General features: G+C 35.8%; 1 protein-coding gene across 1 annotated transcript in view; it reads right to left on the bottom strand.

Annotated features, from left to right (window-relative positions):
• The window catches only part of slc8a2a (solute carrier family 8 member 2a), a 44,752-nt gene that overhangs the window by 7,969 nt on the left and 12,169 nt on the right, over positions 1 to 24,614 (bottom strand). Inside the window, exons 3-8 of the mRNA XM_056458125.1 lie at positions 14,373 to 14,700; positions 10,678 to 10,815; positions 9,514 to 9,741; positions 6,677 to 6,931; positions 4,953 to 5,396; positions 1,454 to 1,803 (exon numbers count right to left, since the gene is read on the bottom strand). Coding sequence (XP_056314100.1) covers positions 1,454 to 1,803; positions 4,953 to 5,396; positions 6,677 to 6,931; positions 9,514 to 9,741; positions 10,678 to 10,815; positions 14,373 to 14,669 — 1,712 coding nt within the window. The 5' untranslated portion in view covers positions 14,670 to 14,700. The remainder of the gene's footprint in view (positions 1 to 1,453; positions 1,804 to 4,952; positions 5,397 to 6,676; positions 6,932 to 9,513; positions 9,742 to 10,677; positions 10,816 to 14,372; positions 14,701 to 24,614) is intronic.

Below are 24,614 nucleotides of genomic sequence, written 5' to 3'. Positions count from 1 at the left end.
ACATTTCTGAGTATACTGTACTTCAAAGTGTACTTTCATATAGACGGTACTCAAAAATCAACCCCGGTCTGTCAGACTGAATAATATCAGACTTTTCCCCCAGGTTTTGAGACAAATCAATTCCAATCCCCTCTAAAAACTCATTCACAATACCTACTGCAACCAGGAACATCTCAGATTTTATTTTATACTTATTTATTTATTTACTTATTTAAACTGTTGAGAGTGATACAAAGTGGTGAGTGTGCTATACAAACCACCTGTAGTAACAGATATTTTGACTAAACACATTTTACACATACTGCAACAACGACTCAACAACAACAACTATATACTCTTACTTGAGCAATACACTACAAATTGTACCTTGATATTAGTATGCTTCCGGTGCAAAGAATATGTTCAAATATTGTTAAACTTTAAGTACACTTATTAGTATAGCTTTAAGTATAAAATTATGTTAATTTTAGAAAGCATACTTGTTTTAAATATATATATATATATATATATATATAAATAATGGCAGGTATTTCCCAGTGATGGGTTGCAGCTGGAAGGTTATCCGCTGCGTAAAACAAAGCTGTTTAAGTTGGCGGTTCATTCCGCTGTAGCGACCCCAAATTAATAAAGGGACTAAGCTGAAAAGAAAATGAATGAATGAATAATGGCAGGTGGTGTCATGGTGAACCTTTAGCATGCTCAGACTGACAGTAACTCTGAACTGACCAACAGACAGAGTAACAGATTGAGCCTCAGAAATGATATGCTGAACAAACATGACTTTTCAGAATCTGCCTACTACTGTGAAGAAAGAGACATCTAGTGGTACAAACGAGAGGTGGCAGAATCCAGAAATAATACAGATTTTTTTACTTTTTACAATGAGGTTATATTAGTTCAAGTATTTACTAACATGAAGATGTAATGCACAATACATTTATTACAATATTTAATCATTTTAATCAATGAAACATTAAATTAACACTAATCAATGAAAATACATCAGTGATTTTTAGTCTTTGCTAAAAGTGCATTAAATAATGTTAACAAGCACAACGTTTGGATTTTAATGATGCATCTGTAAACACTGGATTTAATATCTACAATGAAAAATTTATTAAGAAATCATAGGAATTGTTTGGCACATCATTGATAATAATAGAAAATATATTTATAAAATAACAAATTTTAAAATGGTCCATAGTCTGACATAATTTAATATTAAATAAAAGCTATTACCTACTGAGATATTAAAGATGCTCTATCATCAATATAACACACATCAACTCATGTAAGTCCCTAAATTTTACATTAATTCAAACAGCGTGTGAATATTACCAGTTGAGAATAGGTGAAGGTGAAGAGAATCTGCTTGCATGAGTGTAGAGTTAAAAAAAAAGGTTTTGATTTAAAAATAAAAGTTTGAATTGAATGTTCTAGTGTGTAGTTTTACCTTGTCTGCTCATTGGTGAACTCCAACTCTCCTTGTATTTGCTCATAATCAACCCCCTGTCGTGCAGAGCCGTCCTCTGTGTGATAGGGAATCATTACAGTCCCGCGCACACCTGACGTCCGGTTCACCGGCACCTCCACCACACCTGAACATTCACCCACACAGAGCTCCCGCTGACCAAAGGCAAAAACTCCAGCATGGTCATCGTCCAGAATGGTTACCGTAGTAACTGAAGGTTCAACCAGCCGGGCACCGTCACTGTTGGTCCCACCCTCTCCCTCTCGCAGATTCGAGAGACGAACAAAGAAGTGTTCATCTTCCTCAAACACATCATCGTCAATAATGCCCACCTATCAAACGAATACAAACACACACATTGATGATGTAATAATTGCAGGTATATTTAGTTTAAGCTAATTTTTCTCAGCTTTTTCCAGCCTATTTAGTTTGTCATAAACCACAATATCTTTTATTACAATAGGATATAATACAATCCTTTCTGAAAAAAAAACTGAAAATCTTGTTGTCTTGTTGTTTCTAAAAAATAAAAGTGTTTAAAAAAAGGTATTTATTAAAAATGCTATAACATTACATAAGAATGCTTTTTACATTAGAACAATCTGATTATACATATTTATTGAGCAGTGCACAAGAGAAATTCCTTACATTTTGTTTGATAACAGCCAAAAAGCTGCTATTATTGTTCTGGAATAATGTTTATCCTCCAACTGCTAAACTATGGTTGAAGATTTGATATCTACTCTGCACTTGGAGTGAACCAGATATATTTTAAAAGGCAACATTGGACAAATTTAAAAGATTTGGGGCTCTTTCTACTTTCTACTATATTCAAGGACCAAATAAAACTTATTGGACAAAAAAAAAAAGCTTTAACATGAAAATGGTAAAAAGAAGACCCACCAACTTAAGATGAATAGAGATAAATAGAGATCTTTGAAAAAAATGAAGTAATGGCTGGCTTTCTCCACAACGACAATATAATTATTCATCATTTAACATTTACATAATACTAGAGGCTATGCATCATCGTGAGAATATGTTTGCCAACCTTTTATCTTATACTTATTCTATTTATTTATTTTCTTGATGAGGTTAATTTATTATTTTTATGTATGTATGTATATAGATATACATGCGTGGACTGAATGTATTTGTGTATATACAGTATGTTTATTCACTACCGGTCAAAAGTTTGAGGTCAGTAGGATTTTTAAAGGTTTTAAAATAAGCTTCTCCTGCTCACCAAGGCTGCATTTATTTAATCAAAAATACAGTACAAATTGTAAAATAAAAATAATAACTGTTCAAAAGTAGTTTATAATTTAATTTAATCAATTATTCCAGTGATTTTAATGATGAATTTCCTGCTTCATTACTGCAGTCTTCAGAGTCACATGATCCTTCAGAAATCACTGTAATATGAATTATTACTAATGGTAATAGTAATGATAAGTCTTTTATACATGGTTTCATTAGTGGCATATGCTCTCTGTTACTAACGTAGAGTAACAATATTGACTTTATGTAAAGGAATTCACTATAATGATACAATACAATAATATATATTTATATTTTTTTATTAAAAGTAAAAAAGGAAGCAACTTGAGTTTGGCACGCGCTGATTTATTAAAATGTAACATGTTTTAAATAAATGAACAGTTGTATTCTATTAATGAAAAATTATTTTCCCCTACTTTAGTTGATGTGTAATGTAGCTGTGTGAACATAAACAACATCTCTGAATGTAATACACTCAAAGTTCAATGCAAAGCCAGGTAGACATTGGCTTTTACAGAGTTGTTCGCTGTACCTTAGCAAAGCCTACAGCGAACAAAGTTTGGGGACTACAAAAAATACATCCGGGTTGGTGAGATCACAAACGCTTCAGGTTACGCGCATTAATGCTGTAATGTTTTACCAGAGAAAGCTAAAATGTTGTACAAATGCAGCTTTTTCCACAGAGCTTGTTCTGTTTCTGCTTCCAAAGGACACAGCTCAATATGAGAAACGCATACAATAAAATTTTAATTTTGCTCCAGATTTATAAAAAACATATAGCTAGCATTTGACAAAGGACAGCTTCCAGAATCTCTCCCAGTTCAGTGCTGGATTTGGCTGAAAACTCCTCAAAGAAGGAGCCGCTCCAACCATAATAGAAGTTGTGGATTGTGAGCCACAAACTGTTAAGTGTTTTTATTTGTTAAAATTGATTTGTGAACTACAGACACAGTTTCTAGCATCAACGGTTGAATTAAATGTTGTAGCAAGAATGTAAACAACGGGAAATGCTGTGTGGCACTGCTAACAATTTAGCTACAAATTCATATTTATCCGTCAAACCGCTGTAAACACCCACAGTCTTCAGCAGCGCTGCAATGTCTCTCTATGCAGCCACTTTCCCTGTGTTCTACATCTCGAATAATGAACTCACAAAAGATATGTGAACATTTCATATTATTTACCCATGCTTATTCCGAATATACAGTTGAAGTCAGAATTTTTAGCCCTCCTTTGATATTTTTTTCTTTTTTATATATTTACCAAATGATGTTTAACAGAGCAAGGAAATTTCCACAGTATGTCATAATATTTTTTCTTAAGTCTTATTTGTTTTATTTCAGCTAGAATAAAAGCAGTTTTAAATTTTTTTAAAAACCATTTTAAGGTCAACATCATTAGCCCCTTTAAGCTATATATTTTTTTCAATAGTCTACAGAACAAACCATCATTATACAATAACTTGCCTAATTACTCTAACCTGCCAAGTTAACCTAATTAAGTTAAGCCTTTAAATGTCACTTTAAGCTGTATAGAAGTGTCTATATCTAGTCAAATATTATTTACTGTCATCATGACAAAGATAAAATAAATCAGTTATTAGAAATGAGTTATTAAAACTATTATGATTAGAAATGTTTCACTTTATGTCTGATTCAGGCACAAACTGATATGGCTAACAGCTACACTGACTGACAGTATTTACACAGTGCAAAAGGATGTGCTGCTTGTAGGGACGTGGTGCCGTGGAGACGTGGAGCCGTTCCACAAATCACAGCACATTACTAGGAACTAGCAAATATGATAGTCGTTTTCATGTTAGCTGAGTAGCAGTATATTATCAAGTATATAATCAAAGTAAGATATATGAAAAAATAACTTGTTTCTTTTACAAATGAAGCATGAGCACACATTGCTTTGCATCTTTTAAACACAACCAAGCCTTAAAAATACACTCCGGACCCCCCTTAAAAACGACAAGCTGACATTACTTAAAATAGGGAGTAAAACCATTGTAACTGAGAACTGTTAATTTTACTTTACGTTTTATAATTATGCACATGGTTAATTAACTTAATCATTTTAAGGACAACGGGTTTACCCACTTTTCTGAAGTAAAGTCAACTTATCTCTCTTTACAGTGTTGAATCACCCCTGTATATACGCACTAATGTTCATCACCACTTTGTTAATCCCTCACCTTTATTTCTTTGCGTGTCTCTCCAGGCTGAAATATGATTGTTCCTTCACAATTTTCAAAATCGGCCCCAGAGTTGGCGGAGCCATTCTCAGTCTTGTAATCAACGTGGAAGGTTCTGGTGCCGGTTCCTCCCCGTAAACAGACCCACAGACTCACGCTGCCACAGTTCTCAGTGCACTGGTACTGCGCCTGCTCAAAGCTGATATGAGAACAGGTGGCCAGGTCATTCCCAGCCGTATCTCCAGCCAATCTCTTCGCTTGTTCAGCTGCGGCATGTTTCTTCAGGATGTTCCCGGCACCGATCATCATGCGTGTAACCTGTACCCGGTAAAAGGCCCGGCTCTTGCGTTGTTTCTGCATGCTGGCATAGTTGGCCATCTCAATCAGCTGATCCAGGTCTTTGTCAGGATGCTTCTCTCTCAGGTCTTTAAGTATGCGGATCACCTACAACCACAGGTGGTGTTTCATTTCAATGTTTTGTTCCACTTTTTTATCAATATCATATTATCAAAATCATAAAAAATACTCTGGTAAGGAGATCAAGTCTTGTATCACTGTATTTTTAATTTTTAAATGATTGACAGACACACTTACACTGTGGTTAATTAGGAAATAAATGAATAAATAAATAAATGAACATGAGGTATTGACTGAGTTTAATGATCTGATAATTACACTCCAAATCAAAATTCTGGGGGTCGGTTAAATTTGTATGTTTTTAAAATAAATCCTGTATATTCAGCAAGGCTGCATTAATTCAAAAATTCTAAATACAGTAAAATTCCTAACATAGAGAAATAAATAAATACATTTAATGAATTAGTTTATACTACAGAACTGTTAAATGTTTGATGTTGATTGGCAGATGAACATTTAAAGATTTGCAATTATTTTCATATAAATGCAGATCTAAAGAATTTCCAGCAGTTCCTGATTGCATTACAGTTCCAGATCACTATGAAGAATGATTATTTCAAAGCCCACAACTGTCAAAATTGAGAGAAAACCAAAACAAAGGGCTTTGAATGAAATGTGTAAGAAACTAGTAAACAAAAGAGCTGTTTGAGGACAAAAACCTGACAAATGTTATCTATTTCTGTGATGAGAACACTCTTAGAAATAAAGGTACGGGAGCTGTCACTGGGGTGGTACCTTTACAAAGGAACAAATTTGTACCTAAAAGGTTCATTTTCATACCTTAAGGGTACATATTAGTACCTAAAAAGCACAAAAGTGTTCTTCCTAAAATTTTTAGGTGCTCATATAAACTGTTGAGTTACCAATATAGACCCTTCAAGTACAAATTTGTACCTTTTGAAAAGGTACCACCCCAGTGACAGCTCACGTACCTTTATTTCTGAGAGTGAAGGCTAAATTTTCAGAATCATCACTCCAGTATTTATTGTCAAATAATCCTACATAATAATAATAATAATAGTCTATATAATAATTTATAGTTTAACTTTGACAAGAACATTTACCACAATGCTATTCATAGACAACATGTGTCATTAACAGTATAGTTCAACCCCCAAAAATTTTAAAATGCCATTAATTCATCCTCTGGCCATGCAGGATCTTTCTCCAGAACCCTGATTTTATTTAATTGCTGTTTGATAAATGCTACCAGAACATTAACTCAACTAAGGTTGTGTAAGTTAACAGCAAATTTTCATTTTTATGTGAACTATTCTGTTAAGATCTGTTTTATTCTGCCCTCTCACCTCCTCTCTGTCCTGTTCAGGTTCTTTATTTTTCTCCATATCAACACTGGTGGTGTTGTTTTGATATTTTTCTCCCATAATCGCATCAATGCCTCTGGGTGCCAGCTCCCCTTCCATCTCCACAATGATACCATGCCGTTTATCTGTACGGTAGCGCTTGTTCAAGTACTTGTAAAAGAGCAGGCGCCGGTCAGCAATCCATGCCATTAGGACACAGACAGGGAAGAAGAATAGAGTGACCAGAGCCTCCCAGACCTCACACACACAGAAACATAAAACAAATTAGTCATGAAATTTGATTTCAGAAAATATCTACATATACAGCGCTCAGCATAATTGAGTACAGCCCATTTTAAAAATGATTATTTTATTCCATTTCTCAGTGAATATAGGCAATGTATTTTGATGCATTTCAACAAAACAGATTTATTAAACAGATATATTTATTCAAATAATATTTTAGTCATCAAATATATTTAAAAATTGAAAGATTATACAATTAAATTCAAGCAAAATATTGCAAAAAAAATATTAAAACCTACAAAATTTCAACTAAATTTTTCATTTTTTTCTTGATTTTTTAAAATTTAGTTTTTAATATTTTTCATATAAATTTGGGTGTACTAGTTTTGAACTGTTATCGTAAGTTACAGTTGAAGTCAGAATTATTTGCCCTCCTTTTGAATTTTTTTTTTCTTTTTTAATTATTTCCCAAATGATGTTTAACAGAGCAAGGAAATTTTCACAGTATGCCTGATAACAGTTTTTCTTCTGGAGAAAGTCTTATTTGTTTTATTTTATTTCCTAACCTGCCTAGTTAAGCCTTTGAAAGTCACTGTAAGCTGTATAGAAGTGTCTATATGTTATTAGAAATGAGTTATTAAAACTATTCTGTTTAGAAATGTGTTATAAAAATCTTCTTTCCGTTAAACAGAAAATAGGGAAAAAAAAAAAACAGGGGGCCTGATAATTCACGTTGTTAGATAAGCTCCAGATTGGGCTTTATTGCTGACTAATCTAATGTATATGCACATATAACATATAATATTGTATAGCTTCCTATTAAAAATCTGAATTTAAAAGATAGATTTGTGAGGAGTGTACTTATATGTGCTGAGAACTGTGTATCACACTGATAAAATCTGTATATAATAAGGTAATTTTTATAAAGAAAAACTAAAACTATGACTAAAACTATTGGTCAACAAATATTTTTAAGTGAAATAAAAAGAAAAATTCACAATAAATGAAAAACTAACTGAAACTAAATAAAGTCAGAATTTTTTTTTGCAAAAATAATAATCGCTTTCAGAATTAACAAGCATTCATTCTGTGGTGGAAAATCTGACCTGCAGCTCTTTAGAGAAACACCTGATGGCGCTTTTACAGACAAACAAAATTTCTTCTTTGACAAAAATGGTAAATTAGGCATGTTTACAAAACTTTAAAATGAAAAAGTTGATCTTACATTATAATTTTTACATTTATTTATTTAAAGGTGCAGTTTGTAAGTTTGACACCCAGTGGTTGAACTAGGTATTACATGGATCAAAACAAATCGAGCTTCAAGCCTAAAGGCAGATTTAAATCCTGTTCTATATAAAAGCAACGGTACGTGATAGAAAGAATATTCTCCATATTAAAAGGAGTTTTTGTTCTAACCAACACCTGAAATTTATATTGTAATTCTTGCAGCTGAAAAACACGATAAACTGTAATCACCTCAGGTACACCTCATGTGCTTTATCCAATGTTAAAGGCTTAAAATGTGAGTTTGAATGCCATTTTACATGACATTTATTGCCATACTACTGAAAGCAGCAGCAGATAGTTCACCTCAGATCTTGAAAATAAAATAAACTTTAAAACATTGTGACTCAGAGCAAGCCAACACATATCAGTGATTCAGCATGTACATTTAATAATGTTAAAGAGGTTTAATATGTATTAATTAGATTATAATTAGATTTTGTGAGTGAGTGCATATTGTGTGCTTCTGAATGGCTGTTTTCAAATTTCTGTCTTTTACGTCTGATCCAAACATTGCACAACTCATCACGTAGTGTGTTGTTAGGACACAGGGTTACAATGTAACCAGTTCCCCTAATGTTTAAATTCGTAATATTTATATTATTTGCTAATTAATAACCTCAAGTGGAACTCTGAATCTGCGTCTCATTTCGGAGTATGCTACTTTCCAGCAGAAGTCACATTTCGGTCATGGACACATGTTCTGAGAGCCTTTCTTAATGAATGAATGGATGAAATACACAGTTTTCCACCAAGGCAACCCAGGGTGCTGAAATATTATTGGCTAAAGTGGCATTGTGCGGGTTAAAAGAACCAAAACAAAGACATACGTTCCGAAGACAAAAACACATGTTCGAAGCAGAATATCTGACTTTAGCATTGTTTTTCAGAAGAACAAGAATATTCACTTGCATTTTTCTTAAATATCTGCAAACATATTATGGTATTTTTATGCTTTAGAAGAGTCAAATACTTGCATACAGCACTTTTAAGTTGCAGTTGTGTGGTTTGGGGTTCAGTGTCTGTTCAAATTGTTATTTTACTATAATGCCTAAGAGGTTTGAACAAGAGTTAACGTAATCTATGCAAACACTAATCTCTGCTTTGGTCGACAGTAAATATCCTGCTAACTCTTAAACTGGAATTACTAAAACAAAATTTACAAAAATTAAATTTAAATGTGTTCACAAAATAAAAACTAAACTAAAAGAAACAAAACCATTAAAAACACAAACTAAACCTAAACTGAAATTTACAGCAAATGTCAAAATATTATAGAAATAAAAACAAATGTAAAAAAAGCAAACCTGTACAACGCCAGGGCTTATGACTGCCAGGATGAGGTAGAGCCAAATATAGGCGAAGATGCTCCAGGATGCAGTGATGAAGAAGACTCTGAGGTGTTTAATCTTCCTCACCTCTCCGTCAGGAATCACCCACACACACACTCCAATAATCACAAACATGTTAAACGCAGCACTGCCCACTATAGTGCCAGGACCCAGTTCTCCAGACTCAAAGCCATGTCCACATACCTGCCACAAAAGAGACAGAGCAGATGACAATAACACTATGTTTACAATGCAATTAATAGCACATCACTTTAAATATAATGAAGTCTATCATAAATAGCACCGTTGCGTTTTTCCAGAAATTATTTTTGTGTAATGAGGCAAGTCTGCATAGTTTGAAAGATCAAAGTGCATGATAAAGGTTTGGTTTTTTCTGGATATTGGATGTCCTGAAATGATTCATCTGCAAATAAAAAATTCAGATAATTTTGATGATAATGACCATTTCATTTACAAAACATGCTGTATTTGCAGCATAATCTTCGAGCAGGTTCTCAGAATTGAAGTGTTTAGAGAAACCAGATGCTTGTAAATAAAGTTTCATACACTGTGAGAAAAGAAGTTGTAATGTAAACTGTGAGAAAAATGTTTCGAGATTTTGGTAAATCTGCACAATAGATGCATTTTAAATGACAACATTTGCAAAAATGTCTACATTTCAAGGTTTATAATAAATTTAGGGACTTTTTAGTCTATTTGTGTCCAACAATAACAGTTGCATGATGTACACTTAAATGATTTGCTCCGTCTTGAGGGACGCTTTGTCTCTTAAGGTTTCAGTTTACATGACAAAACTCACATAAATGTCATAAAATTTTAAATTCTCACGAAAATCAGCCATTCCTAAAGAATACGTTCTTAATCTTTTATAGAGAAGTGAAATGAGCAGTTTGACAGCTGAAATATTTAACTGGGCGCCACTGTATCAACACACATCGAGTTAAATGATGCCTTTACATGGATGAATAGCTGCTGAAGTCATCATTGTAAAGTGATGAGGTCAGTGTGGGTGTCAGTCATTTAATAATTAACCTGTAGAAAAAAATAGGCCTTCACTTCTCTTGTGATAAACTCCTGATCAAGGCGAACTGTTGGCTTGTTGTGAAGTTGTTTGTGTACCTCTATTACAGACAGGAGGATCTCAGGGGCTGAGGAACCCAAAGCCATCAGAGTGAGGTTGGAGACAGTTTCATTCCAGATTCTTACAGTCATTACAGTCTTCTCTCCATTTGCACCTGTCACAGTCACCTCTTTCTCCTATAGGACACAGAATAACACCGTATGGGTACACTTTGTCAATAAAATCCTTTTTCATGCTATAAGCAATTTAATAAGCAGCTTCTTATATAATTTAGATAAAACTATTTAGATTAGTGTATAGATTAAAATGTGAGTGGCTTTGGTGGTTTAAAAAGACACTATCCATCCATCTATGGATCTATCCATCCATCCATCGTCTGTTCGTCCATCTGTCTTATCTACCAATCTATCTATCCATCCATCCATCCATCCATCCATCCATCCATCCATCCATCCATCCATCCATCCATCCATCCATCCATCCATCCATCCATCCATCTATCTATCTATCTATCTATCTATCTATCTATCTATCTATCTATCTATCTATCTATCTATCTATCTATCTATCTATCTATCTATCTATCTATCAGCAGCATTGGCTATATTCTTGGCATCACTTGTACTAAATAATCAATAATCAATATATTGTTTACAATCATAACTGTTTCTTAATCATTCATTGTACAGAAAATTGAAAATATCCAAATAACATCAACACTGATAAAAAGTCATACAAGTAGTTTCAGTTTGTTGTTAAAGTTGTTAAAATTCCTCCAGAGGACATCTTTTTAAACATTTCAGCTAAATTAATTCCTAAATAAAAGTGTTTTCTGATATCATTTAAATATATACATTCTATAAAAATAAGTTTTATCATTCACATTTTCTTACACAAGACACAAATAGGTTTTACTTCCACTTCCAATAAATATGGATGTGAAAATCTTGAGTGGCCTATTTTACATCTCGTATGTAATACCTGATCATGTCTATAGGCCATTTCAATATGGCCATGTCATGGGCCCATGAGCATTTCCTGCTTGTTATCAAACTATTCAACCAGAACTTAATATTAAAACAGCTATCATAACATTATTTATCAATATTTGGCTCATTTTAGATTCTTGGAAGCTTTAGAAATTAAAAATGTAAAACAGGAAATACGTTGGGACCGATGTTTCTGTATACATCAATAAAAATGGTCAATTTTCAAAATCATAATTATTTCTTTCATTTACAAATAGATTTAGTTCATACAATTTGTTGTTTATACTTTCATCCCATTCCATTTGGCATTTCTCATTAATGTACAGATTCAGTGCAGGTTTCAGATATTTGTATAATGACATGGGTGGGACTAAGTTGCACTCTATTAATCTGGTTTATGAGAACATGCGTGGTGCTCTGGTAATTCAAAACGCTTACAAAACAAATTATATTTAAGGGGGTCTTTTCACATTTAAAACTTGCTAAAAAATTTTCTCCATGTAAGTCCATGTAAACCACCAATACCAATGTGTTTGTATTTGTAACAGAATTGCTATAGATAAATGAAACCTACAACTAGATTAAGGAATCTAAAAATACTGAAAAAAAATTATATATAAAATTTCTGCTATTTGCCATAACAACTAGTAATACTCTGTGTATCTTAGGTCTCTGGATATTGTAGAGCTGGTCGGGGACAGTGTCTCTGGACTGGGCAACTGGGGTGGTACTTCTCATTTTTAAGAAGGGGGACCAGAGGGTGTGCTCCAACTATAGGGGGAATCACACTCCTCAGCCTCCCTGGGAAAGTCTATGCCAGGGTACTGGAGCGGAGGATCCAGTCAATGGTTGAACCTAGGATCCAGGAGGAACAATTCGGTTTTCGTCCAGGCCGTGGTACATTGGACCAGCTCTATACTCTCACCAGAGTTCTTGAGGGTTTATGGGAGTATGCCCAACCAGTCCACATGTTTTGTGGACTTGTAGAAGGCATTTGACTGTGTCCCTCATGGCATTCTGTGGAGGGTGCTCTGGGAGTATGAAGACAGAGGTGCTCCGTAACGGGCTTTCTCGTCCCTGTATGAATAGAGTAGGAGTTAGGTTCGCATTGCCGACAATAAGTCAGACTTGTTTCCAGTGCATGTTGGGCTCCGACAGGGCTGCCCTTTGTCACCAATTCTGTTCATAGTTTTTATGGACAGAATTTCAAAGTGCAGCCTTAGGCTGGAGGAGGTCTGGTTTGGGGACCCCAGGATTTCATCTGTTATTTGCAGACGATGTTGTTCTGTTGGGTTCAATGAACATGGACCTTCAGCATGCACTGGGCAGTTTGCCGTCAAGTGGGATGCGGGTGGGAAGAGAATAAACACCTCTAAGTCTGAGGCCATGGTGGTTTGCCATCTCCAGGTTGGAGGAAAGTCCTTACCCCAGGTGGAGGAGTTTAGGTATCTTGGGGTTTTGTTCACAAGTGACGGATGGATGGAACGTGAGCTCGGTGGAGACCGCAATAATGTGGTTGATGTACTGGTCTATTGTGGTAAAGTAGCAGCTGAGCAAAAAGGAAAGCTCTAGATTTACTGGTCAATCTACGTTCCTACTCTCACCTATGGTCATGAGCGAAAGGACGAGATCAAGGATACAAGCGGCCGAAATGAGTTTCCTTCGCAGGGTGGCAGGGTGCACCGTTATAGATAGGGTGAGGAGCTCTGTCACGCGGGAGGAGCTTGGAGTAGAGCCTCTGCTCCTCCACATCGAGAGAAGTCAGCTGAGGTGGCTCGTGCATCTGTTTCGGATGCCTCCTGAACGCCTACCTAGGGAGGTATTCCAGCCATGTCCCACCAGGAGGAGGCCTCGGGAAAAACCCAGGACACGCTGGCGGGACTATGTCTCTTGACTGACCTGGGAACGCCTTGGGATCCACCTAGATGAGCTGGAGTAAGTGTCTGGGGAGAGGGAAGACTGGGGTTTTCTCCTAAGACTGCTGCCCCGTGACCCGGTCCCGGAAAAGCGGATGAAAATGAGATCAGATGAGAGACTACTAATAAATGAATTAACTAATACCTTATACACATAGAACAATTAAAAAAAATCACAACCAAATTACTAAAATATTACCTTGCACAAATAATATTTCATTACTTATTTTTTTAACTCTTTTATAAAAAGTTTCAAAACTCAGCCCTGAATGATCTGTAATACAGTGTACAGCATAATTGATTGCACACCATTTTGAAAATAAATATTTTTATCCATTTCTCAGTGAATGTATTTTGGTGCATTTAAACAAAACAGATTTATTAAACAGAAATATTTATTAAAATAATATTTCAGTCACCGAACACATTTAATAATTGAAAGATAATACAAATAAATTCCTGTGAAGTATTGCAAAATAATTACAACCTACCAAAGTTGTTTCTATATTTTTCAATTCTTTTGCTTCTCTTGATTTTTCCTCTTTTTAAATTTGTATTTAATATTTTTCTATAACATATAAATTTGGGTGTACTAGTTTTTGGACCGCTATCATAAGTTATTTTGCTAGATAAGATCCAGATTTGGCTTCAGCACTGACTAATCTAATGTATATGCACAAATATATTATTGTATAGCTTCCTATTAAAAATATGAATTTAAATGAGAGATTTGTGAGGGGTATATATGCTGAGTATGCTGAGTATATATGCTGAGCACTGTACTATGTGTTTAATGGACAGTTTTTCGACTTGGTGTTGCTGTAACACCTGTGAAGTGATGACCTCGATGGCAGCCATGAAGCGGTCTGCGATGATGGACACGCCCAGAAACATGTAGAGAAGAAATGCGAAGTAGATCGTGGCTCGTACGGCCTGCATTGCCAGTGGGGGGTCATGCGGCAGCCACACAGGAAGCAGAACCCCTGGCTGACACTTGACTTTCTCAAAGCAGGGTTTCTTGGTTCCATCAGCACTACTGTTGCTGTCCCCATGAGCACTGCCGCCCGCACAGACCTGTGGAGAGACCAGTAGAAGCAGGAGGTGGAGGAGGAGAGGAGGAGCCATGACCAGATATGGCAAACACAATGGCTCTCCTCTTAAGACAAGAGATTGACAGAGAGAGGAAAAGAAAGTTGGGGTCATTTTTTTCCAACAAAGCATGATCAATCAATCATTAAACATGTATATGTTTAATATATAATGAAACTATTTCTCTATGAATAGTTTTACAAATGATTTACACTCTGCTAGTGTTTTATGGATGAGGTGCAAGGTCTATATGGGTACCTTACAAGCATGTGAGGAACAATGTTAATGACTTTGTACAAGTCCTAATCTAAACCTGATTCTGTATCAGGTCATCATATTATAAATACTACCTGTACGTTTCAGCACTCAAAACTTTATTGTTAGTCTAACACAGGGGTGCCCAAACTCGGTCCTGGAGGGCCAGTGTCCTGCAGATTTTAGCTTCAACCCCAATTAAACACACCTGAATCAGCCAATCAAGCTCTATATAGGTATACTAGAAACTTCAAGGCAGCTTAACTATGCAGGACACCGGCCCCACAGGACCGAGTTTGGGTACCCCTGGTCTAACACATCTTATATTAAAGCTAATTTACCAAAATGACAGGTTTTGGTAATGCGCCTCTTTATTACATAATACTGTGGCTAAACCCCATCCCCCACAAAAAAGTAAATGACAAGAGAGGCAAATGCAGGGCTATACAGAAACCAAATGACAAATATGACTCCAAGATACTGTAAAGTGACTTATTTGTGAGAAAAAGCAGTCTTTGCACAGCATTCCCTTGGATCGCAACATTAGGAAAGAGTGGATGAACTTTATTTTTAAGTTCCAGACCACATGACTAAGAACTTAATCTTTAGAATTAGACCCTGGATTTGATTTAAAACGGAAACTAAAAAAACTTTGCTGTGTTGACTATATTGGGTTTTAAAGTAATATTGCACTACACTACCTCACAAAAGTCTTGTTGTCGATCCCAGTTGTAAGAGCAACAAATAATAACTTGACTTCTAGTTGATCATTTGGAAAAGTGAGATAATGTAGATTTTTCTGATAAATCATCTGTTGAACTGCATCCCAATCATCACAAATACTGCAGAAGACCTATTGGAACCCACATGGACCCAAGATTCTCACTGAAATCAGTCAAGTTTGATAAAGGAAAAGTCATGGTTTAGAGTTAAATTCAATATGGGGGTGTGCGAGAGATCTGTAGAGTGAATAACAACATAAACAGTCTGAGGTATCAAGACATTTGTGCTGCTCATTACATGACAAACCACAGGAGAGGGCAAATTCTTCAGCAGTATAGAGCTCCTTTTCATACTTCAGCCTCTACATCAAAGTTCCTGAAGGTAAAGAAGGTCAAGGTCCTTCAGAATTGGCCTGCCCAGTCACCAGACATGAACATTATTGAGCATGTCTGGAGAAGATGAAGGAGGAGGCATTGAAGATGAATCCAAATAATCTTAAAGAACTCTGGGAGTCCTGCAAGAACGCTTTCTACATTTTTTTAGTCATTGCAGAGATGTATGGATGCAGTCGTCCAAACTCATGGGAGTCATACACAATATCAATTCTTTTTCCACTACACCATGACTTTATATTCTATACTGTACATTATTTCTGTTAAGTGACAAGACTTTTGTTTAAGCAAAGTCAGACCTTACTGCCCTAATTAAACAATCAAATCAAGACATGATCATATTTTATTTCGGTAAAAAAAGCATAATTTAGAGGCCTTTGCCTTTCATATAAGCCACTTTTGATACCAAATAATCAACTAGAAGTCAAGTTATTATTTGCAGTTCCTAAAAGTTGGATAGGCAACAAGACTTTTGTCAGGTAGTGTACTGATTAGAGTAACTCTTATTCTTACAGTCACTATTGCTTTGATTGTTATTACAACACGTTTGATATGCAGTTGATATTTATGTAGTTTAACCTAAGTCGCAGCACCATCCATCTTTGGATAAAGGCTGTTGAAAATAGATGTCTTTCCACAGCTGTCTTTCCAAATAAGCAAAACTAACAGCCAATCATACCAGTGGTAGTCTATAAATCGCCACTAAAACTGTGAGTTTTATGAGGGGTCAAAAAAGTACAGAAAATAGGCTACTTTTAGCCTAATCTACTATGATGATTTTGATAAAAATTAGACATGGACTTTAGTGAGCAGAACAAAATATGAATTGGCAATTCATGTCAGCGCCAAAAGCCTAGTGGTTAGTGCGTCGACACATAGCAACAAAGTGCTCAAGGCAACCCGAGTTCGATTCCCGGCTCTTTGCCGATCCTTCCCCTATTTCTGCTCCCCACACTTTCCTGTCTGTAAAATCTCCACTGTCCTATCCCAATACAGGTGAAAACCCCTAAAAAATAATTATAAAAAAATAGGCAATTCATGACCACTTTAATCATTCCTGGCCCACAAACTTTAAGACCCAGGAAGCTGACTGCAAACTCTCCCATAGCCAGACCCTAAGACATTATGCGTCTGTACTCTTTTGTATCTTTCAATGGCTGGCATGTTAAACCAACCAATCACTAATCATTTTTTTCAACACCATATTAAGGGGAGTAAACTGAAGTGAACTAAACACACAATTGATCCAGACAAGTGCTTATTGCTAAAACGTTTAACGTTGGTTAAACTTACAAAATCAAGTTCACCAGCTGCCTTGAAAATGTGAGTCAACTCAACTTAAAGAGATTCTTTGTTTCAACTAAAGATGTTGAGTTTCACAATATATTTAACTAAAACTCAACATCTAAAGTTAAAACAAAGATGTTGAGTTGACTCATATTTTCAAGGCAGCTGGTGAACTTGAGTTTGTAAGTATAACCAATGTGTTTTACAGTGTATATGTGTAAGTGCACTTTTTTTCTTGACAACATGGTGGCTTTGTTTTCAGACCAGTCATTAAAGACAATACACAGAGCTCACACAGAAATCCTGCAGAATTCAACCAATCAGATGATGACCTGTAAATCTTTAGTTATCAATTTGGTATGCCAGATGCTTAAGATGTTTAGCCACTATCCCATGGATGTGACTTCTGAAGTTATGAATAAATACTACAACAACACTGGCAGCACTGACATCATGAAAATTACATTTGAATAAGAAAATGAGATATCTATACATTATTGGCAGAGTCTGTTTTAGGTAAAAACAACATGAAAAGGGACAAATGATGGAGTATGAGAGAAACAGAGACTGACAATTTGTAAAAATTAAGATACATGCATGCACTTCATTCATTTTCCTTTGGCTTAGTCTCTTTATTTATCAGAGGTCACCACAGTGGAATGACCCACCAACATATCCAGCATCTGTTTTACACAGCAAATGCCCTTGCACCAACAACTCAGTACTAGGAAACGCATGCAGTTCAAAAGTTCTTATTACTATGTTATATTATACAAGTCAATATTTGAAATATTCAACAAAAAGGCATTACATTGGTAATGTGACAGTGACTGTTTAAAAAAATTAACAGGTTAAAAGTTTTCATAGTTGATACCAATAAGAAATGCTGTTTGACCAAATCTGCATATTGAATGATTTTCGGTATGATCATGACACTGAAAACCAGTGTAATTATGATGTATATTCAGCTTTAACATCCCATGTATAAATTAGATTTTAATTTATATTCAACCCATTACTTTAATTTGTCATAATATTTCACAATATTACAGTTTTTGTTGTATTTATGAAGAATAAATTATAATATATAATATAAAGATGTTTTGAATATCAAATTTTGACTTTCAATCTTTTTAAATGGTATAGTATAAGGCACCTCACAGCAAGAAAGTCACTGGTTTGAGCCCCAGCTGGGTCAGTTGGCATTTCTGTGTGGAGTTTGCATGTTCTGCCTGTGTTTGCGTGGGTTTCCTCAGAGTGCTCCAATTTCCCCCACAGTCCAAAGACCTGCGCTATAGGTGAATTGGGTAAGCTAAATTGTACATAGTCTATGTGTGCGCATGTCCTGGTCCTCCAGATTGGGGGTTGAGCGTTGGGCTATCAACCAACCTTGTAAAAATTAGATGATACGAAACACCAACATGGTGTGACTAAATATCAACATCAATATAAACAGCCCTGGGAGTAAGTAAGTAAGTAAGGTATTGGTCTTTGTCTTAAATGTTTTAGTTTTTTAGCTTATTTGATCATTTTGGAAATTAGTTTTCTAATATATTCCAAGTAATGCGAAAACTAATAACTAATTATTTTGAGTCAACGGTACTGAAGTTTACTTTATTAAGAAGTTGTAAATACAAAGTGTTTTAAGTCATGCTCACTTAAAATTAATACACTACTTTACTTAGAAATTTTAAGGCAATCGCTTTCCTCAATTTTTCTAAGTAAGGTCAACTTATTACATTTTACAGAGTAGAGCATCTTTATTTTTGTGGGATTTTGGGGATTTAGAAATTTTACTTTCAAATTTAATTTCATTCTTTTCAGCTTAGTCCCTTTATTAATCTTGGGTCACCACAGCGGAATGAACCAAAAACTTATCCAGTATATGTTTTACACAGTGGATGCCCTTCCAGCCGCAACCCATCACTGGGAAACATCCATACACTCTCTTTCACACACATACACTACAGACAATTTAGCTTACCAAGTTCTCCTATAGCGCATGTCTTTGGACTTGTGGGGTAAACCTCAGCACCCGGAGGAAACCCACACAAACACGGGGAGAACATGCAAACTCCACACAGCCGAGGCTCAAACCAGCAACCTTCTTGCTGTGAGGCAACAGCACTACCCACTGTGCCACTGCATCGCCCCCAAATTTAATTTCACATTTTTAAAACTAATAAGAGAAATTAAAAACAAAACATTTGAATATAGGGTTGCCATCTACCAAAAGCTCTGACCTTCATTTACACAATTTCACTCATAATTTCTCTCTCTCATATTCCTCTGATGAGTTTCTTCATGTCAGTGGTGCGGTGTGTGGTAGAGATTGAGAGTGACGAGCTGGACTGAACCATGTGGTCATATTTCACTTTCTAAGCCACGCTATGGTTACCTGGACATTGCCACTCTACACCACTGTCCAAAAATAACCTGCCCGTCACGCCTGGCTCTACAACACACACATACGCATGTATGAAAGTCTATTAGGTGTTTTTGTACATGTTGGGTCATAGTGTTGCGTTTGTGTGCATGCTTCCAAGTGTCATACAGTTATGCGTGTGTAGTTGTGTGTGCGTGTGTGTGTGTGCGTCTGTGCCGAAACTGAAATGTCTCAGATTACCATGATGACACTGTTTCAGTCTGTCAGTGCCGCTGATAAGTGATTGGCCGGATTGGCTTACACACAGAGCTCTGACAGCTTAATAGGAGTTAGCACCTTTTAGTGGTTAAGATTACCACCACCAGAGAGAGAAAGTGACAGAGGGAGACAGAGAGCGAGACAGAGGGAGAAAGAGAGAGGATCTGTTCTAGGAAACGTGAGAGTGACAAAGGAAAATGATGAGGATGGCTAGGTTAAAATGAGTGAATAGAGAAGAAACGATGGCTCATTGTCATAGACATTAACAATAATTAACACAATAAAAATGATACTTTTTTGTAAATAAATTAATAATTAATTGCAAAAAACTTTATTAATTTTTAAAAATCATCAAATGTATTTTTTTTTATTGTTCAACATTTCATCCATCTGATTTTCAATATAAATTCCACAATTTAAATTTGATATCAGCTGCAATATCAGTCCTGCACACTGACTACTGAGCCGCTGCAGAATGAATGAGAGGCGTTTATGAGAGTGAGTGTGCTTTAACACCTACTCTCTCGCTCTCTCTCTCTAGTAAGCACTATCCTCATTTGCCATCCAATACTGATTACACACACTCTCACAATCACTTGACTACATAATAGTAGAAGAACAACGTGAAACAATAGACCTAAGGTTGTGTAAAGCCGCCACATGTACAAACGCACACAAAAAGCACATTTATCTTACCAGTACGCTCTACTTACACAAAAGAAAATCCACAATAACACAAATGAATAAAAACTAATTTGTGGCCAGTTATTTTTTAACTTCAATTACATCCCAAATATGTTTAATCGATTCAAAATGTAAAAAAATTGTAGTTATCTTTCAGTATTTTATTGCTTTAACTTATCATTTGGTTTAGACCGTTGCCTTTAAGATGGTCATTCAAATCTCTCATTGTGTCAATCAATCACAATAGCATTTAACCATAGCCAATCAACTCCACTTGAACCTGCCCATGTGTGACACACAAACAAAACACCATTTAAGTCACTGTTTGAGTCCCAGCACACAGTGTTCTAGCTGTCTCCAAGAAGCACACACACACACACACACACACAACCGAGATCTGCTTTCAGTATCGATACTCTTATAATCTCTGTACCTTCCCCTTTCTCTTCTCCTTTCTTTAACGCTCAAAATATGCTCATGAAAAATATCAGCATCTTACAGTCATAAGTTAACCCTCACATCAAGTTTTAATACTGGGTATGATTTCTATTAGGCCTGAACAATATATCGTTTCAGCATGGATAATACTAACTGCATTTCTGTTTAATGTTTATCGTCTTTTTTATTTTTTATTTTTCATATTTATTTATTTTGTGTTGTCACTTTATGTACACTGGAAGCTTCTGTAGCCAAAACAAATTCCTTGTGTGTGTGAAGCACATTTGGCAATAAAACTGATTCTGATTCTGATCTGATTCTGATACCGCAATGTGCGCATCTGCAATAGTCACATCACAGGATATACAATGTTGAGCCTGTATCATAGTTGACCAGCAGCTACAGAACACATGCGATTTGTAGAGCCACTGCTGAGTTTAACTATAGAGTGAGAGCTTAGTAAAGTAATATAAAACGAACTATAAAGCTGTAACTGATAGAGGCTTTTACTAAGGTGCGAATCCAAATGCAGATTTATTTACAATGATCGTAAATCAGGCAAGGGTCAACAACAGGAGCAATTGGGTACATATAGATAATCCAGAAGTCATCATCGATAAACAGACAAAACCGGAGAAAGGTGAGATAAAATTGGAACATGTCTAGGAGATAACAAAAAAAACAAGAATCAAAGAACAATGCTAGACAAGGAAATGAAAATGCTACGTAAAGTTACAGATTCGTTTTAACTAACAAAACAAACAAACAACATGCAGCAATGTGTGTGAGCAAATGTGGTGTATAAATAGCCTGTGTAATGAGTCCTTGAGTAGCTTCAGTTGTGAGTGTTTGCAATCAGATGGGATCAGGAATTGGTGTGTGTGTGCACGGTGCATGCTGCGATTTGTAGTCCATTTGGTGGCAGAGTTGTAGTTCTTGTCAGGGCCCGACTGTGCATTTAAAGAGTTTAAAATTTGGCCACATTTGGGCACAAGAAATTGTGATATTTGGAGGTGTTAAAAAAGATTTATCGTATTTAATTATTTATACAATTTATGGAAAAAATACTTAGAATTTTTGTCTTGTTTCTAGCCCAAATAAATACGTTTTAAAGCAAGAATAAGATTATTTTTACGCACCCCACTGGTAGATCATATTGCTTGTTTTAAAGAAAAACACTCTTAATTTTGACAAAACATTGTTTTTACTTGATCTGAGAATATTTAGATATTTGTACTAGAAACAAAACAAAGTAATAAAAGCATTTTTTTGCATTGTGTTTATTTAATTTCTGTACCTGAATACTGAAAAAACATCAAATAGAGCTATTCAAACCATCATGTGAACTGTATTTATACAGCAACATTTATTGTAGAAAAATTAAACATCGCAACATCAGATTTTTTCAATTTTGTGCTGGTTCCCTAATTTCTATGGTGCTGGTCAAACGACTCTAATTGGATTCAATAAAATTTACAAATCAATCAATCAACCAACACATACTGCAAAAATGTACAATTTTGGTGACAGTTTTTTGTTAACTCATAACTTTTAGATGTATACATTTAGCAGACACTTTTATCCACAGCGACTTACAAGTGAAGATAAAAGAAGCACTCCAAATGATAACCATTTAACCTTTTAAAAGCTTATAATAGTCTAGTGGTTAGTGCGCTGACATATGGTGCAGTAGTACTTCAGGGCATCCCGAGTTCGAATCCCGGCTCAAGGACATTTCCCATCCTTACCTCCTCTCTCTCCCACTTTGCTTCCTGTCTGAAATACTGTCCTATCAACTTAATAAAGGCAAAAAATTTAAAAAAGAAGTGATTTATATGAAAGGCAAAGGCCTCTAGATTACACTTATTTTACCGAAATAAAATATGATCATGCCTTGATTTTTAAAGAGCCCCTGTTGTGGGTTTTTGAAAATGACCTTCCATGTATTGTGTAACACAGCTCTAAGTGAAGTGAAATATCCAGCTAAGGCTTAAATCTGAAAGTGGACAGTTTTTAAAACTATTGATTTATCTAAAATATGAGTCGACTCATAGTGGTTGGAATGAATCATCTTTTTAACGAGTCTTTAGCCGTTTCGGCGTGACGTGGCTCCGAAACATAAGCCCCGCCCAATTGTTGTGCGCGCAAACCTGGGAAAATTTAAACCTGCGGGCCCGCCCACTAACACAGCAGCAAATACAAACAGATCCTGAAGTCATCATGAGTCATGAAGACGCTGTGCTTACCTGAATATTTTTGGAAGTGGGGAGGAAAGGAGTGCTTTAGCAATCTACATGCTAACAATGGCGATTCATTTGTTTGTTAAAGGAAGGATCAGAAAAAACTACTGATGTATGAGACTTGTGAGACGAATGGACAAACAATACAACAGGGGTGCGTGCAAAATAAGGCCAGTTTATTAGGCACAAAGGCAGCCTGCTGCAGGCTGAGGAGGAGCTCTGGTGAGCATATTTTACTTCACGCAAGAGGTGCCACAGCAATGATTGCAAATAGAAATGATCTAAGTTACAGCTGAGAAGGGAGAAAAGCTCAAAAATGAAAGCTAATTAATGAAATCAGACCTGGCCCACGACACATTTCATAAGTGTAAGTAAAAGGCTGTCTCCTTGTTTTCTCTAGCTTGCAAATTATGTATTTAATTGTGTTTTGTTACTTGTAACCGCTTGTACTGCATAAGGTTAACTCTTTATATTCTCATATCTCGTCTAATGCCACGTTGAAAACGTGACACGTGCTGCTTTGTTTACCGATTTAAATGCGTTTGTGAGCTCGTGTCCACTACCGTTTGTCGATGCTATGGCCACCGTAAGCTGTTCCTACACACGTGCAGTGGTCAAGGTTCAGAATAGTTTAGCTTTTGCTGCAGTGTGGATTATTACTGAATGTGTATCATAGTTAAGAATGGAGCAATATGCTGGTGTTTAACTACACTGCTTTTGGTGGTAAGGTGTCTGAATAACATTGTTGAGTAAGTTTTACTATGAAGCGTGTTTTAGGCATCTGCTGCGATCGGATCCTACACCAATGTTGGCGAACCGGGGGCTTGACAAATCGTGCTGGGCATTTTACTGTCTCGCTCTGAACGCTGTCGACTAATCACAACAGGCTGTCATAGGTCCAATCAGCGGAGATTAGCTTTGCGCTAAGGAGGGGTTTGGGAACAAATGAATCGCTGAACGATTCATATGGGAGTCGCTGGGATAATTAGGTAAAATAAATTCATATTATAAGACCATGGAAGTGTTTTTTGACCTTGCATGCATATTAGTATGTTGTTGGAGACCCATATAACCGAAATATGACCCTTTTTAATGTATAATAAGGGCTCTTTAATTATTTAATTAGGGCAGTAAGGTCTGACTTTGCTTAAACAAAAGTCTTGTCACTGAACAGAAATAATGTACAGAATAGAATGTAAAGTCATGGTGTAATGGAAAAAGAACTAATATAGTGTATGACACCCATGAGCTTGGTCGACTGCATCCATACAATGACTGAATTAACTTAATAATAAAGTCATCTGGAATGGCAAAGAAA

The sequence above is a fragment of the Danio aesculapii genome, chromosome 5 (genome assembly GCF_903798145.1).
Source record: "Danio aesculapii chromosome 5, fDanAes4.1, whole genome shotgun sequence".
NCBI classification, from domain to species: domain Eukaryota; kingdom Metazoa; phylum Chordata; class Actinopteri; order Cypriniformes; family Danionidae; genus Danio; species Danio aesculapii.
Note: the sequence above shows the minus strand (reverse complement) of the source record. Positions and strands in the feature narration are given on the sequence as shown.